Below are 18,450 nucleotides of genomic sequence, written 5' to 3'. Positions count from 1 at the left end.
TGCACTTGGAAAACATTAACATCTTATGTCTTGGGCACTCAAAATCCAAAGGGTTTCACGCCGACCTCCCACCATATGCACTCAACTTAAGTGGCTGGCTCATGCTCCTTGCCCACTGCAGAAAAAACATCATCCTGCAGTTGGGAAGAGCAGGCTGTTTGCTCATCCTGTCTTAAACACAGATCCTAACTTAGTGAGTTTGTTGAATGAACCCCCAAGATCAACCTAAGTGGCATTTTAGCACTTAATACCCAGTGGTTTTATCACCTTCCCAAAAGCTGAGTGTTATGTCTGAATCCTTTTATCACAAATATGCTCAGGAATCAGTGAGCGCGAGCACTGAGCAAGATTTATGAATGAAGGATCTGTTTACTTAGAAGTCTGGATTTTTCAGTAATGCCAAGAAAGTCACAAAAATACAAAATTACAAAACACATAGTTAAGATTATACTTAACAGGAATAAGGTCTCTCCTGGCAGCTTCAGCATCTCCAAGGGCTTTCTCTTAAATCACAACTTCTGTCTCTTAACAGAAGATGATGCCTGTGTATCAGCAGGATCTGCCACCCTCCTATGATGCAGCATTATCACATCTCTTCTGGCTAGAGGCAGCGAGCACTGAACGACTGGAGTTGACATCTTCAGAGGTGAAGTGAAGATCAGGGTTGCCCACCGCGGATAGCTGGCTCTTCCTGCCAAGCCACATCCACGGGCTTCAGGGGGATGCCAAGTCCGGCAGAGATGACCCAAGGCACAACCCCTGAGCAAAGGGGCTGCTCTTCCTAATTAGTGACGAGGCTTTTCCTCTGGAGTTTGGTCTGACATATTTCCGCTCACAATCAACAGCCTAATTTCCATACAGAGTGAGCTGGCAGTCTAACTGGAAATCTTCATGTTGACGTAACTGCTAATTACCCTCGGCGTAATTAATGTGCAGTAACACAGCCTGTGTTTATTGCAGAGAGGGCCAACCTGGGGCTCCCAAGTGGTTGAAGTGCAGTTCTCCTGGTGGGGTGATTTTGCATGGCTAGCAGAAGAACTGGGTTGGTGCAGAGACCGTTGGATATGATCAGTCTCTCCTTGTGGGGGGAGATGAGCTGATGGGGGTCCCATCTGGTGGCTGTCTATCCCCCAGAGGAGTCTGAACCAGGAATCTGGAAACGTGCCCTCCTCTTGGCTCTCTGAGGTATGTGGTGTGGTTTTTGTGGCTTTGGGCTGTAGAAAGACTTTAATGTACGACTCTCAGGACCAGGGAATTTGGCCATGTACTGCCTTGTTATGATTTTCCAGACAATATCTGAGTGTGTCAGGGCAGGGCAGGGCAGTGGGGAGAGAAGATGGGAGGTGCATCTACCACAGGGTCGTAGAAATGTTGGTTGGCAACATCAGCTGGAGGACTCTAATTCAACCTCCTCCTTGAAGCGGAACCGCTGTCAGCTCTAGACTGGCTTAGCCATGGTTTCATCCAGCTAAGCCTTGAGTCACCTCCACAGTTCATAATTTGCCGTTTCCCAACAACCTGTCGCAGCGCTGTACTACCCGCCTAGAGACAATTTTTATCCTGCTGTCCAACCTGCGCCTCCCAAGACACAGTCTGTGGCTGCTGCCCTTTGTTGTAGTGCCTGGCTCTACCACAAAGAGCTTGACTTCGTTATCTTTGCCCTTCCAAGTAGCTGTAGGCAGCTATTGGGCTGCCCTTCAGCCTCCCCTTTGCCAGGCTCAACAAGCCTGAATCCTTCAACCTATTTTCCGAAGATGTGCGCTCCGTGCCTCAGACCACCTTGGTAGCATATCTCAGAGCGGCTTCAAACCAGCCAAGTCTCAACAGGATTTGGGAGTCCACATACATGGTGAAATCCTGGCCCTAATATACAAACGTCTTCCAGGAAGAGAAATCAATGGAGGCTTAATAAATAGGTTGTATTAACAAGTAAAGATATTTCATCTTCTTAAAAATGTATCTGTATGAAACCACAGCATGGATTAGTTTCCGTACAGACCAGCCTGTTCATGAAATCAAAGCACAGTTGTGAGTGTTGCTGTAGCTTATGAAGAAGTGTGCTTTTATCACTGCACGGTGGAAGGAAGGAAATCCCACAAATTCAGGCTCCAGAGTTGCTTTAATGTCTTGGGACTTCCATTTTACCCAAGGAACAACTGCAGGGTGTGAGATACTTTCCAGTCCAATCTACTACCCTTTGATTTGCCCTGCTGTCAAGGAGACCAGCAGTCAACTGGAGCAGCGCGTCAGCTTGGTGCTGCTGCTTTTCTCCAGATAAAGTTTGCACCTTGCTGGAGGTGAGCGACCCGCTACCCATAAAGGTGAGCAAAGCCTGGAGGAGGGGGAATGGGAAGCGCTCCAAGCTTGCAGGGCAAGTGCATTTGCTCACCGAATCACCTTGACAGGCTGTGCTGAAGGCTGGGGTTGACTTTCGGGTACAGCAGCGAAGCCGCCGTGCTGCGAAGTCGAACGAGGGAGCCCTTTGAGGGAGAAGCAAACTGGAGGGATGGAAGAAAGGGGTCTCACGAGCCCTAGAAAATACAAAAGGACAGATCCCAGGTCTGTCTAGACCTCCCCTTTGGTGCTAATCTTTCATGACCCAGGCCGTGTGAGGAGGCATTGCTAGGAAGATCTAGTCAGGAGCGATCCGTGCTTACTGACCCGAATGTGCGTGGTCCCTCCTTTTCCTCTCGCAAGTGTACGCCTCCTCCATCCCTGACCACCCAGCCCTGACCTCACTGGCAGGATTTCCCCATCGATTCAACACTTGCCTTTTTTAGTGCAGCACCATAAAATCAGCACGAAGCCAGCCCTCCCCACCCTGAGTCATGGGGTTGAGTTTCTTGAACTTCAAGCAAACAATTTTTTTTCCGTGGGGAAACCCATCTGTCTGACATAACCTCGACTGCATCTGCAACCACTTCTAGTCCACAAAAGGTGTTAAGACGCAGAAGTTCTCTGCTGATTTTCATACCACAGTGCAAGAACCGAGCTTCTTCCTGGGTACGTGGGAAAGAGCTGCTTCGAAACCTGGAGACGTGACCCCAGTGATGGTGTGACTTGGCCTGCAATGCTTTTCCAGATACACCCCAAAACCAGTGTCACCAAGAGAGGGGGTGGATTTATTGCACGAGGCTTTTAAGTATCGAAAAGTCAGACATCTGTGACAGAGCTATCAGCTTTGACTGCCCTTATACTCAACACAGAAATAAACACTTTGATTTGAACTATTTTACAGTTTTACATTTTACATTTGCTTAATTTGGGCTAACACAAACTCTTCCCTGGAGACACCTTTTTCTCTCCAAAGGGCAGGTTTGGAAATCTTTTTTTCAAATGCCTGAGTTAGGATGAATGAATCCCATACATAGAGATTTTGGGGACGGGCATCTCTTATCATTTCTTCCTTTGTGAGATTTTTATATAAGATTATTTTAAGATTTCCATGTGTCATAGGTACAAACACAGTGCTCTTATTTTCCTTCTACACCAATATTACATCACTGCTTTTGCTGTCCACATTTTACCTCTGCTCCCAGGCAAATAAATATCCTGCTTTTTCCTTGCTGCCGTCTCTTCATCCATCAACACGCAACCCACAGAAGTACTGGCGCGCATCTGTGACCGAGGGGTTTCGGTTATCGCCTAATCCTCCCCAGCGGACTCCGTGCTGCTGCATGAGAATGAGAAAGTGAAAATAACGGACTGATTTTTGGTCTCCAAAGCTGAACGAAACTGAAAGAGTGAAAGTAACCACAGGCAACCCGAGAGCTCTCGGCTGGTGAGTGTTTGTAGCAGGGTGATGCTTCATCGGTGACAAGGAGGAGACCCCACTGTCACCTCAGTGTTACCTGCTCTGCACGCACAGGGACCGTGGCACTCAGTCTGCCGGAGTCAATATAACTCAAGTTACCCAAATCACGTGCCAACTTTTTCAGCTGAACTGTGCTATATTAAAAACACTGTTGGTCCTTATGGGGAAAGGATGGATTGAACACATTTGTCTCCAAAATGCAAGGATTGCCATAAGCCAGCATTTGGCATGTGGTGTAGATGAATAGCTCAAGGTAAATAGTTTAAAACGGATAATATACACCCGCTCTCCTTGGAGGGATTAGGCAACCTAGTAAATCTTTTACATCCTTACCTTTTCCCCGCATTTTCTCCATAAATGTGATTACTTTTTACATGGCCCTGGACAAGGGTTGTGTTGTTCGCATGGGAGATGGGCCATGTTCCTTAACGGAGAGCTGCACGGCAGAGCTGCTTTGAGACCACTTCTGGGACACGGGGGAGGGACAGAAGAAGCAGGTGCTGCCTCTTCTGGGCACCTCAAATCTGTGGTCTGATCCGGGTCAGTTTTTTAACCATCACTTGAAGCTCATGCTCGTTCGGACACCTGGCAAGGGTGAGCATAGTTGGCATAGCGGTGGGGTGAGACGTGTGTGTCTCAGCATCCTGGTTGTTGCAAAAGAGTGCGCTGGCCTTGAGGTGTCTACACTCCCTCTCTGTCCTCGTTCACATCAGCAGACTACTTCCCAAAACCAGGGGTGACACACAGGTCAATGAGGGCGGCACGTCCAGCACCTGGACATCTTCACGTCCTGCCTGTGGCCATGGGATACCAGGATCTTTGCTGCCTTCTAAGGAGAACAGAACAGCATACATGTCCTCGATTCACACGTCCAAGCAACATTTCTCTTCCTTACGTTTCGTTTTCTCATGCCCATTTGGCTTCTGCTGCTGTGATTTACTCCTTCCCGAAGACTTGCACTGCTCAATCTACTTAGCATCTCTTTAACTATTCATTTGCTTCTTCCACGGGGACCGAAGACTCAAGAGAAGGCTTTGGTGGCACCTCTTTTTCTGCAGTAGAAATAGTGCCCTCCTCTGACGCTGCTGGTTCAAAAATCCCCTTTTTCCTACACTGCACTCACAAGAGGTATTTGCATTTCCCTGCATTTGGACAGCTACCTCATAGCTTGCCCTGCTTTGAGCAGGAGGTTGGACTGCTGTCTTTAGCATCTGATAGAAAGAAAACTGAGGTAGATACCAGGAGAACATCCTTGTGGAGAAGCCAGATCCGGACTTCAATACACTTTTGCTAGAGAAGTGCTGCAAGTCCTGTTTCTTTTCAACCATGACATGGAAAAATTATTGGAAGTGCTTCATCTATGAATCTCTGGGCTCCCAACGGGGAGAAGACTGGAGGATCCAATAGGATTTTTCCATCTCTGACCTTTACAAGTTGAAGAAATGGAGGTTTGTCTTACAGGACAGACCACATGGGAGCTGGCCTGCAGGAGAGCTCATTCAACATCACTCGCATCACCTCTCCATCCAGAAAGTGCACAGCTCTGGACAACACGTAGGCACTGCCTACACTGACATGAAAGGCAGAATAGTGCCAGTTATTAAGCATCAGAACACAATTTTTATAAAAATCAGTGAAATGCAAAAGCATGACCTCATAGACCTCAGGAGTAGGACGAGACGTTCATGGCTGCTTCTGGTTATTTCTGGTTATAACAACCAACTCATTGTTACAGTATTCCTGGACTGTTATCTATATTTTAGACACAGTACATTTTTTGGATACGCTCAGGAAGGTTTGCCCAGATTAATTAAAACTGTAGACAGGTGGAAGAGTTTGGTTTCATTCCCACTGCTCGTTCTTTCACAACTAAACTGGACTCATTTTCTCCACTTCCAAAAGAAGAGTGCCCACATAAGGATTTTAAACAGTTTCACTGGTTCACTGTGAGAGTTAACCCAGGTTAGCTTTTGTTGATGCCAGTTACATGGAAAAACTTTTTGTTATCCAAGACTGGCTTGCTGCAAATTGCTCTGAGTGGGATTTCACCATCAGGCCTTTTGAAAACTTGAACTCTGTTTCCAATGCATTTTTGATATCACAGCTGGGTCTTGATTGTATTGCCTAAGCTGTTATCTGCTTTGGCTGCTTGCTCTTGCACTGTGGATATTTTAAGTCCTTTTTGAAGAAAGAAGAAACTCGGTGTTGACTTGCCTGTCCTCTTCCTTTCTCAGTATATAACGACTTTTTGTGAGCGGCAGCACTCCAACCATAACCTGATACTTCACCGTGTTAAAAGCAGAGGACCAACAAGGATTGCCTGGACATCAGGCTCAGCACCTTGCCATTCTTTTTCAGAAATGTCCATCAAATGCCGTTTTAAACTAGAGTTGCAGAATCCCATTGCTCCAATACCTCGAGACGTGCTTTCAATGGCCAAGCTCTTGCACTGACAAAATGTAGCAGGATCAGACCCAGAGGGCAAGGGCAGAGCTCAGGGAGTGAAATCCAGTGCAAGGAACGGCTTCCCATTGATGCTTTTACTGGGCTACAGGAGGGAGCATTTGCTAGATCAGAGAAACTGAACCCTCGGGGTTCAGAGATATATAAGGTAAAAGACACACAACATGTGGCTTGGGGACTAGGGGTCTGTACAGAAATGAAAAATTCAAGATAAAATAGTCATGCTCGCTGCAGCTTTTAATCAACATATGTACAAAATATTGCCAGACCCCTTTAAACTCTGCTCCAATGTGCAGCTCAGGACAAGGGACCCTTCTTAGAGTCCCTGACTTTCGTCATACCCATTTCTGATGATTCTTGGTCATAAACATTAACAATCTTTAGTCCCATTTCCACCCTACTAATAATGTAGGAAACCAGCATCTTTCCTCCAGCTGTCCTTAGAGAGACGATAGGAGCCAACGCTTCTCATTCCATCTGCCCTCTGAGGTTGAGAGAGCGCAGCCTACCAAACCTTGATCTCTGTATCCATCCCCCCAAATCCCTTTTATCCACCTGTCATGGTTTAACCCCAGCTGGCAACTGAGCCCCCCCCAGCCACTCGCTCACTCCCCCCACAGTGGGATGGGGGAGAGAATAAGAAGGGTAAAAGTGAGAAAACACATGGGTTGAGAGAAAGACAGTTTAACAGGTAAAGCAAAAGCCACACACGCAAGCGAAGCAAAACAAGGAATTCATTCACTGCTTCCCATCGGCCGGTGACTTGGGAAGGCAAAAAAAATCACTCCAAACGTCCCCCCCCTTCCTTCTTCTTCCCCCAGCTTTACGTGCTGAGCATGACGTCATATGGTGTGGGATATCCCTTTGGTCAGTTGGGGTCAGCTGTCCCGGCTGTGTCCCCTCACGACTTCTTGTGCCCCCCAGCCTGCTCGCTGGTGGGGTGGGGTGAGAAGCAGACAAGGCCTTGACTGTGTGTCAGCACTGCTCAGCAGTTACGAAAACATCCCTGTGTTATCAACACTGTTTCCAGCACAAATCCAAAACCCAGCCCCATACTAGCTACTGTGAAGAAAATTAACTCTACCCCGGTCAAAACCAGTACAGAACCCCTAAGGGGAGAAATCCTGTCTCCAAGCCTCCTTTCTGGGCAGGTTGGGATCCTATTTGAATGCGGGCTCAGCAGTGGCTGTAAAGCAGCAAGCAGAGACTGAGGTGTGCCCCCAGGATCTGTAGGAGGGCATTAATAAGCCTCTGCAATCAGGCAAGGGAAAATATGTAGCCTGACCATATTGATTATATTCTGAGAGGCTGGAGAAGAGCAGACTATGAAGACTATGAACATCTGTGTGTACTCAGAGACAGGCCAGCTGGTCTGATGCCACCAGAGATGGTCTGCCGGGAACAGAAATGCGTGTAGGTGCCGCGACAGCAGCGGCAGCGCCCCATGGGGAATGAGGAAATGGGAAGGGAAATGACCAGACACAGTTATCTGCTTCTGACACGTGACGCTGCGAGTCAGCAAACTTGGGAGAAATCCTGAGGAAATAGCAAATAGCAATTGTCGCCCCATTTCTGGGCAGGCGTGACAAATCTCCCCTGAATAATAATAGAAATCCTCTCTTTTCTGTGAGTTTCCCTTTTCATGAAAAGGGGCAGATTTAGGACCAGATATATTTTGCAGTGGGACTCTTGAGGGATCAGATGACTTCCTCCAGGGAGAAGAGTGGAGCAAGGTTCAGCTGCTTGTTCTGAGACTCCGCTTCAAGGTAAGCTCTTGCTCCTTTCTCTCCATTGACTGCAATATTTAAAGTGTTTCCTTAGCTTCAGAGTAAACACGTCAGACAAAGGGTGGGCTGCTGTTGCTGAGCTCTAACATCCCCCCCTCCAAGGAGAAAACGGGAGTTTATGGATGCACTCTATTTTGCACCTCTGTAACATTTTATATTAGGGAGGGCAAGGACAGAAGGAACTACTTGGGAAAGAAACTCAAGCATAAAAAAGTAAAGATCTGGAGAATACGGGAGAGAGACTTGGAGGCAGAAGAGACTGGAAGAAGCTTGCAAATTGTCGCCACATGAGCTAATCCCTGGTCTTTGAAAAATAATAAAATCGGGTGGGCTCCAGGAAAAAATTCACTTTTGGTGATGCTCGGATCAAAACCTCAAAGAAGGAATGCTATTCCCAAAGGGAATAAACTACTCCACTATGAACTGGCACTCCCTGAAGCTGATCTCCCAGATCCCATTAGATCTGAAGCCCTCAGCAGCGCTGGCAATGTGTCACCCATCTGGTAAAGTCACCAAAACCTGGTGGGACGCTCTGAAGTGGTGGCAGTGTTCCTGCCCCAGCCAAATGTTGAACCTGGCCAAGGATGCTTCGGAGGAACGATCAGCACGGGAAGCCTTGGGAACAGATGCACGAGGAGATGCCCGATGGTGAACTGAGATGTCTAATTGTAGGAAAACAGATTCTGTCTTTTTTTTTTTTAATTATTCATCTTGATGATTGCAATTTCTCCTGCCTGTCTTGGACACCTCTTTGAGGATGAATTATTCCGTAGGCTCCAGCAAGGTCTTGGCTAGCTTAGAGCCAACACCAGGCATTGGGTTGTATCTGAATGCCCCTGCCTGCAGCGCAGGAGTCTGACAAAGGTTGTGCAAGATGCACTGAAGATGCTGGGTGCAGACTCCCCTCCTGATCTGAGGGTGGCTAGTGCAGCCAGGCACTCCTTTACACCTGATCTGACAACATCACTTATCAATTGCTGCCTGTCGATTACAGCATGCACCAAGCAGATGGGACTTGGGTTTGTACCCTCTTTCATGTGCAACATTGGGAAAGGGTAGATTGAAGGTCTTATTTTGGCCCACTGACAGAGTTTGGCTCACAGCTGTAGGGAAGACTTGATTCAAGGTTATCAGAAATGCCATAAAACACCTTGCATAATTAAGTTTCAGTTGCCAAGTAACCTGGAAAATTCACATCAAACTGTTGAATAAGGCGGGGCGGGGGGAGCTTATTGAGTACCATAACTCCACCCGTGACCTTGCAAAAGACCTCTGGAAAAACACAGGTCCTGGCTCCACCCCTGGACAAACTTAGTCTAAACCCTGTTTGAGAAATCTAACAACTCTGCCTTCCTGGCAATCATATATAAACCGCACTACGGTCACAGCCGGTTTCAGACTGTAACAGAGGCATCTGAAAGTCCTCTACCACTTTGGGGCTGCGAGGAGAGTCCTGTGAATAAAAATATTTATGTGCCGCTCTTTCACACGGTAGGTTGGTTTCTATATATCTGAAATTAAGTTAGTTAGATACATTTTAAGCTTGTGGAGGGGGTGGTGCAAAAGAAGAACTGTTCAGTAACTTTTCTGCCTGAGCTGGGGCAGATACTGTCGTGCTCTGGAGAGTATTGTAATAAGTCACTTCTTGTGGTTCACTCTTCTCCGTTTTCTGCTTGTTGGTCACCACGTTCCTGATCCAGCGCTAGTAAAAAGGTAACGGGCCAGATGTCTTGGGTCAGAGCAAGGGCATCTCTAGCTCAATATCCTGAATCCAATGGAAATTAATACATGAGAGTCAGGGAAAAGAATAAGAAAAGGGCAAATGTGCAAGGTGACTTCCCAAGCCTTCAGCAGTCCTCAGCTCAGACATTTCCCCAACCAAACGTGGGTTTTGTGTTTTAGAGGCCATGACAGCTTTCTCTCCCATGAATCCTTTTAGCTGCTTGTCCTGCCTGCCTTATTTAAAATGCTGATTATTTTAAAACAACTCCGTCAAATGTCTAGCAATGAAAATGGAAATATCACTGCTATCCCAAAGCCTGCGGTGCATCTGAAATAAGATAGATGCCAGCATCACAGGGAATTTTTCAGCAGTTTTCTCCAAAAAGAAAGATCTTGCTGACTGCTGAAAACCATGTCAAAACCTGAGAAAGACAAAATAGGAGCTGTTTCTGTTCAAGAAATAGAAATTCCTGCACCAGCGCCTTTTACTGCACAGGAAAAACAATCAGCAAAGCTAAAGGTGTGGATAGGCAGGAATCCAGTGCAACCATGGGAAGAGCTGCCCCTCAATGTCTGCATTGCTACAGCAGCAGCCAGGGTGCCAATGATATAGAGACGTCATCCCTCGTGCTTGCTGCTACCATCTGCTTGGCCTCCTCTCTTTCTGTAAGTTCACTGTCTGGGGTTTGACACCCTGAAAATGCAAGCTGAGCGGCAGGACACACATTTCCCAATGTCAGCTGTCAGAGCCAGGATCTCAAGCTGGACCGCTTTGGTTTAAACATCTGACCTAACTTTAGGGGACATTAATCCTGCTGCGAGCACAGAGGAGTTATGGAAGAGCTGTGCGTCTGTGTGAACTTGGATGGGACCAGAGACATGTAGGAAGCGCAGCATCACTGTTATTTCCCTTCCAAATCCCTCAGGGCACTAAAGCCCAGCTCAACGTTGCAGGTGGCTGAGCAGAGTATGTGCCCAGCTGCAGGTCCTCTGCCGTGGGAAGGTCCTCGGAGCAGAAGGGAGCGAGATGGTATTCTGAAATAGGGGCTCCCGGTCCCTGGGTTGCTTCAGGCTTTTTTCTCCAGTGCCAATGCAAAAGCTGTGCTCTTGCCCAGCACAGGTAGGTTGGAGAAGGTGGCCTTGTCCCAACACCGTGCCTCAGTTCCAAGAAAACTTTGCTGTGTGAGCTGGTTAGACGTGGGGTGGGTTTGGATCCCTCCCCAGACGGGCTAAATTCTCCCACTGCTGCCTCCTCTAGGCACCTAAAACCTATTTTAGATTTCACCCTTATTCCCCTGTTGATTTTTCCATATCCAGGAGGACAGAAGTTGTTCCCTCCTTGGTCTCTCACAGTCCCCTCCTCTGACAGCCCTGTCCCACAAGCACAAAAATGACTCCAGGCCACGATAAGCCTTCTCCAAGTTGAGCGTCTCTCTGCATTTGCCCTGCAGGTGAGCAAGAGCCCTTCACTTTAAATCCTCCCTGCGATGCTGTTGCTGCTGCTGCAGGTCTCGGCGAGCTGCCTCTGGCTGGGACGCAGTGAGGTGGTGACATCCTTTGAAAGTTCATGCCCTCAGTTTTTCTTCCGGGAAACCCCCCCAAATGAAGCCCTGGAGCCGGAGAACCCAGCCTGGATCTGCCAGCGTTACAAGAACCAGTATTACTTTGCTACCTTGTACGACAGGGACAGGCGTATTCCCGTATACTCTGCTTACCTCTACCAGCCTGGACCTGGCAAGAGACCTAAAACATGGCTGGTTGAGCCCCAGGTGAGTGTCCTCTCTTACAGCGCGTCACCCTCCAGTCATTAAAAGATGAACTGCAGCATATAACCAAAAACTTCTTTTTCCTCCCACCCCCACACACATGCAAATGGACCCACTGGATGGGATTCGTCTCATCTAACTTCAAACACCTTCACCACACGATTCCTCTGATGCGTTTGAGACATCAGCAGGAGGATGAGATGAGTCATATCCTAAAAGTGCCCATTTTTCCGCATTGACCTTACAGGAACATTAAGTCAAATTATATTACGTTACATTAAATTACATTAATGTACATTACATTAAACCAAATTACCCCTCCCCTGTCCCATGCTGTGGTGGGGGACCAAACGATGGGGAAAAGACATCCAACAGCAGCTAAATTTGAGGGACCAACTGTGCTGGGCTCTGATCTCCACTTCACCCTGAGATGTTTTGCATCCCTGACGTAGCTTATTCGCTCCCAGTTAAGAGTCAATTTGGCTTTGTAAGTGGCGTGAGAAGCGCAGAGAAACTCAGAATCGGGTGAGATGACCCAGTGAAAAATTCCAGGTACAGGCACTCAGCGATGAGAGGGTTGGATTAACACGGTAAATTTATCGAGTGATATTTCAGGCAGTGAAAAGTGAGTAGGATCAGTGCCAGTCAAGTCAGAAGTGCATGATCTCCATCCACCTGCAGGTGCCTCTTACCACCATTGCCGCAGGCTCGGTTCAGAAGGATCCAACAGACACACAGATCTCTGCAAACTACAGAGGCCTCCCAAACATCCTTCTGACGAACTTCAGACCTTCAGTAAAAAAGCCCCAGCAAATTACGGAACAGAAGAAGAGGAAATTCAGGTCATTGCTAGGGACATATTAGCAGTAGGGAATTGAGGTGAAAATGAGACACAGAAGAAAGCCGTATGCCCTGTTCCCGAGGAAGGCTAAATATGCTTCCCTAAATATGAAAAGAAAGATGTTATAGTTACGAAAAAAAGCATTTGCACTGATTACTCATAGGAAGTCAAGCAACTAATTTGGTGTTGCACCACTGCAGCCTCCATATTTAGAAGGGATAAAAACTTCTCTCTTTTCCCCCTGGACCATGGACCCAGGCCATCTGCGAAATCTGTGATTTTGCTAACTTTCTTCAGAGGTCTTTTTGCAGTATTTAGGTTCCCCAGGTCTCTTTGGGGATTATGAGCTCCTTTAAGAGGCTGAGCATTTCTAACTTATTTTCAGTGGTGCTGCAGAAGGAACACATCTGAGCTCCCTGGCACAGATCAGCTCTGAGACACGTTATTAGCACTGCAGTAGCAGATCCCACTTGCATTAAGGTATTTTTGCTTACTGAGCAAAAAGCTTCATCCTCGCAATGAACTATAGCCCTCCCAGGGAAGCCTCACCTCTAGGATCGGTTTCCCAACACATCTCCCTGTGTACGGGGTTAGAGGAGGCAAACACTGGTGTTTCAGGAGTGCGATACAGCTGCAGCAACCACACGTACTTCTTCCCGAGTGAGGGGCAAAGCAGGAGAAGAGCAGAAGGGTCTGAGTCCTCCTCATCTCCTTCTGGTAGTCCTGTGGGCTCCATGGCTCTTCTGGTCATCCTCTTCCCATCCTGTCCACCTTCAAGGACTCCCTAAGACACCCAACCTTCAAAGAGTACATCTGTATGCTTGTTTTCCCTAAGCTTGTAATACACTAGGGTGTTCACAGATTGGATTAAAAAAAGGCATGAAAACCTTTCCTAGCGACTGAGAGAGCTCTTGTGGAAATGGGGCTGGACGGAGCAAAGGCCAGGGCTGATGATAGGGTGATTAGATGCAGGTGATGAAGGTTGGATGTGATTAGTGGGGGTGGGAGGAACTGGGAAGAGCCGGGGGCAGATGTGGGATGTGGAGAGGGGAGGAAAGGGAACCAGATGTGACAGACATGTCTCACCAAAGTCACCTTTCAGACCTGGGAGTGGAAAATGCTCATTGTCTCATGCATCCACCCACACTCCCATCGCAGGCTGCAGGCTGGATTTCAAAGGTCACAAGTCAAATCGAGAGCAGTCAAATTCTGAGCTTTTTTTTTTTTTTTTTAATCTTTTGTGTTCACTGGGGACGGGCAGCTTTATGATTTCTCTCCGATTCATGTGTTTTCATACTCTGAGATGACAAAAAATGGGTGCTCGGCACTCAGAGACTTCTGCTCCAGGGAAACCTGCTCCATTACTCCCATCCCCAATACTAACACCTTTTCCTCTTCTTTACCTGTCAAGCTGATGGGTCCAACTTATCCCAAAACTATGGAAAGAGAGTGGACCCTCTTAAATTATTTCAACGTCAGCTTAGAGCAACTCAGCAAGAGCCAGGCTACGCTCCAAGACTACAAGAACCTGACGGGTTTGAACCGCGGCCATTTGAACCCCAGCGGCCATCACCCCAACTCCACCAGCAGGACAGCTACCTTCACCCTCACCAACATAGTGCCCCAGGATGAGAAACTCAACACCGGCGCCTGGAAAAACTACGAGCAGCAAACGATGACCAGGAGGACGCAGGGCTGTAACACCACCTACGTCATTGTGGGCGCCGTGCCTGGGAACAACTATATCGCCAAGGGAAGGGTTAATAAACCCAGCCACATCTGGTCGAGTGCCTGCTGTGAGGTGGACACCAACCACAGGAAGGCTTGGGCGGTCATTGCTGAGAACGACAAGAACAAGGTCCAGCTCCTCACGCTGGGGGAGCTGGAGGACGTGTTGACCCAGCTCTACAGGAGGGACCAGGTTTCTCTGTTTCACAGCAGCTGTCCCCGGGAATAAGCCCCACTTCACATCCCGGGTGTAAAAGGCTGGGGAGCCTTGGCCACTAGCAGCATCGTCACATGTCCTGTGCAGCGTCCGTCCTGCTTCCTTCTCTAGCGGTTTTCCAGCTCTGTCTCTCAGAGCACCTTCTCCTCTGATAAAAGGGAGAAAGAGGTCAGCAGAGCCTCCAGCTGGTTTGCTTTGCTGCCTACCCTTGGAGGGAGCTCTCAGGGAGGAGTCTTTGCGCTGGCCACTCTGGAGGGGCAGGTTGGATAACAGTCCATGGGCGAGGAAATCAGAGCTTGTCACTGAAGCTAGAGGGGCTTTGCTTTTTTGCCCTTTTTCTCCATGCCCATATGCAGATCGTAGTTCTTTCCTCTCCTCGTTAGATATCACTGATAATGTGCTGCTGACTTGTCCCTCACCTCCTCAGGAAGGGTGTGGGTCTAGGGTGGCTCAGGTTGCCCAGGGAGGTTGTGGAGTCTCCATCTCTGGACATACTCCAAACCCAACGGCACACAGTCCTGGACAAACTGCTCTAGCTGACCCTGCTTGAGCAGGGGTCTAGACTAGAGGATCTCAAGAGGTCCCTCCCAATCTCAACGGTTCAATGATTCTGTGATTCATCCTGGGACAAGGAAAGCAAAGAGCCCAAGGACCGCTGAGAGTCTGTAAGGTTTATCCTACAAATACGTTCTGCCCAACACAGCCAATGACCACAGCAAAGGATAAAGGGAGAGAGGAAGGTGGAAACAAGGAAGACAACTAAGCATAGGAGGAACATCCCAGCTCCCTTGAAGTCTGTAGATAGGTAAGACAAGGAGAAGGAAGGAAATAACCTACATTAATCACCAGGCTCCCTATCCCTCAATTTACACGAAGACCGTGCTTATGTAAATTTACTAGCAGGTTTTTGTTTGCTTGCTTTTGGACCATGCACCTTGAGGGCAGGAGCTGAGGTATCAGACAGCCAGGCTCGGATCAGATACACAGCAGGCTTTGATCAGTCAAAGATAAATTTCTGTGATACACTGGTTGGATAATTTCATTCTCTGCTCTGCTTCTGAACCTTTTCTGCAGATTTATGTATAACCGATTTTGTGAAATGTATTCAACGGGTGTAAAAGACCAATGTATGCCATGTCATTTAGTTCCTGAGTAGTTTACAATATAAATTATTTGCTCCAGTGCTGGATCATAGGGTCACCTTATATATAAACCAGAAGTTGCTTCCCACTGAAATTTCCACTATTAGTAATGCCCTAGTACCTACAGCATCCTTGCAGGAGGTAAGCTGTCCAAATCCAATCTGAAGATACCGTAACACCTACAGAAGTGTCAAAGTGTCACCATCAGACTCCAGTTGCTTTTCCTATGAACGTGCATGAACAAAGTGGATCATGGTGCAAATGGCTCATACAAACTGTCCCGCTTCAGAGATACCAGCTTGAGCCTGAACTTCCCAGCTCAGGAGCTTGTTCATCAGCCTACTCGCTCTCATTGTTCACCCAGGACAAACCTCTCTGGAGGCTGCACAGAAACGTGGGGTGGGGTTCGGGTGCAGCACCTACATGCAGGTGTCTCCATGTGTGCTGGATGTCTGAGCTCTGACTGCAGCCAGCAGAGATCCAGGCATGGCTCAGCTGCATAAACAGAGGCATCCTGGGCCACTTGAGATGCCCTGAGGTATGCACGACATCCAGTGGGGGTGGCTGATCTGCCGCAGGGTCCTGGGGACACCTGCACCCATCTGGGCCAGCAGCCAGAAGGCCGGGCAAGTTCCCCAAGGGCACCTCCAGTGGCTCTGGACACCTGAGCGCAGGCAGCCAGATCCCACCGCAGACCACTGGGCAGTGCCTGGTAGCATCATGGACTTCTGCTCCTGTCGTCTCCAGCTGCCACAGTGAGAGCAGCAATGGCACTTGCTTATGCCAGCTGTGTTGCTCAGTGGGGTAGGAGAATATTTTGCTTTTTAGGAGGACAAGGTAGGAACATCACCCACACCCCCCTTTGCTGGATAGCCCCTGTGGTCCCAGGTCCCCTGCCGCGACAGATTTTTGCTCCTAGGTTCAAATGCTGACACAGACCACTGATGGGGTGAAACTATCAGTGCTATTTCAGGTTGAGGGACCTCTGCAGACACCTCTAGGGTTGCTCATGGGGCTTCTTCTGACTCGCTCAACCACCTTGTCATGCCTTCTGGGGCTTGAAACCACACTCATCCTTGCCGCTGCCCATCCCATGCTCCGCCACCTCCGCTTTCCAGGCTCTGCTGGAATCCCCCGCTCCCCGACCACCCCCGTGAGTCACCCCTCCACCAGCTCCCCGGGCTCTCCCCAGAACCTTTTCCCCTGGCAGTACCCAGAAATGCCCTCCCCTCCACAGCAAGCGTGTGAAATACATGGGAAGCCAAAAAAAAAAAAAAAAGAATCAGCTTGGAGGCTGCCTTCCAGCAGATATCAGGGGTGCTTCACACAGCACCCCGGCTTGGAGCTGAGCAGAGGGCTGCGCCAGCCCCACGGTCCCCAGCTCCTGAAGCATCCTCCCAGGCAGCTTTCGTATGTGATTTACTCTGGTTTCTGCTGCCCCTGGCTATGAACAGGGAATAGGGATACAGCCCTTTGGTGAGCCCATAGCCAGTCCATGCATCGTGCGTGTGCCCCCGGTGGGGTGGGAAGCTCCTCTGTCCACTGGGAAGATACAGCCGCACTGAGATGGGAAGGTAATTTCGCAGTTTGCTCTGTGTCTGTCTGTCTTTGGGGAGAGCTCTGGGCACTAGTGGGTTGCTGGGATTTTAGACACAAAGGAAGAATGATTTTGCCCAGGAGCTGTGAGGGGATGCTGGGAGCTAAACCCCATTAGCCCTACTGCTCACCGCATTGCCCGCTGGGGTTGTTTGAGCGGGCATGCAGCTCGCAGAAGGCCCTGCCACTGTCTAAGCTCACTTCACTGCAAAGGGCTGGATCGTGCCGTTTGCTTAGTCCTTTTCCAAAACCACTGATGGTTCAAACTCCTTGAACTGAACAACATGTTGTGACATCCTGTCCCAAAAAAGAAGGAAAGGGGAAAATCAAGAGAGTGGCATCGTCTGGCCTTTGCTTGAGAAAGCAGCTGGGAAAAACTCCTTTGATGCAGCCAGATTTTGAGCAGCTATAACATTTCACAAGAGTAAATACAATATGCTTATTTGTAAAGCTCTCCAGGAGCGTCTCTGGCTGCCACATAGGGAAGGCAGTCTGGGAGCATCTTACTGGGACTTTGCCATCTCCTGGGCCAAGGAGATGCCATCTCCATCTGCTGGGTCAGACACACTGAAGCTATTGGATTTGCCTGTCTCTTTCACGTAGGCAGCAAATGTATTGTGTGTAGTTCTGCATGAAACACGTGCTGTTTGTGGCACTACCAAGCTGATCTTCTAGCTGGTTGTCCGAGGGGGGGAGTGCACGTGTCTTAATCTCACCCTGCAGGGATGGGCTTTTTCCTGGGAAATGAGGCTCAAAGCCATGAGGGCCCTTCCTGAGTCTCACAGGAGGTCCCACCGGGAATTTCCTGTCTCCAGTTAAATGTGGATCTACAAAAAGGGAAAAAAAAAATCATTTCCATTAACCTAACTGCTTCATCTTGCCGGGAGATATTAGAAGAGAGGAATGTTCAGTTTATTGAAAAACAAACATCATCTCTATTTTCACATATTATGCATTGTTGTTGCAAGGTCACTAAATAAGCTGGAAAGCCTGGAGACTTGAAAAACAATTCTCCCTCCTGATTCTTCATCCAAACATGTGAAAAGTTATTCTTGGCCAGTTAAATGGAGGAACAATGAATCATGGATCTTTGCATCTCTACAGCATCTTCTGTCTGATCTTTAGTGCCTTTTCTTGATTTAAAGGGCTAAAAGGAGTTGGCAACTCCTAGAGCAAAACCCAGTGTGGGATAAACAGAAGGGCCCTGCATGTATGAACTAAAGGTTTGAGACAGCAGAAAAGTCTGTTGAGAGCTTATAAAAGGGGAATGGCACCATCAAAACAACTGGGTCATTGAACATATTTGCATAGAGGTAGCACATGAGTAGAAGGCGAAGAGGAAAACTTCTGCCAGACCAGCCATAAACTGGGCTT

The 18,450-nt window shown here is 48.3% G+C and overlaps 1 protein-coding gene across 1 annotated transcript; it reads left to right on the top strand.

The window, feature by feature from the left end:
* The first annotated feature begins 9,530 nt into the window (after nt 1-9,530).
* Nucleotides 9,531-14,366, top strand: LOC103920832 (endonuclease domain-containing 1 protein-like). Its single transcript, XM_009328682.1, has 3 exons — nt 9,531-9,555; nt 11,238-11,555; nt 13,805-14,366. The coding sequence occupies exons 2-3, from the start codon at nt 11,274-11,276 to the stop codon at nt 14,348-14,350; spliced, it is 828 nt and encodes a 275-aa protein (XP_009326957.1). The 5' UTR covers nt 9,531-9,555; nt 11,238-11,273; the 3' UTR covers nt 14,351-14,366.
* Nucleotides 14,367-18,450: the final 4,084 nt, after the last annotated feature.

Source organism: Pygoscelis adeliae, unplaced genomic scaffold, assembly GCF_000699105.1.
Source record: "Pygoscelis adeliae isolate BGI_AS28 unplaced genomic scaffold, ASM69910v1 Scaffold207, whole genome shotgun sequence".
In the NCBI taxonomy this organism is placed as follows: domain Eukaryota; kingdom Metazoa; phylum Chordata; class Aves; order Sphenisciformes; family Spheniscidae; genus Pygoscelis; species Pygoscelis adeliae.
The sequence above is the reverse complement of the archived record's forward strand: the minus strand, read 5'-3'. Positions and strand labels throughout refer to the sequence as shown.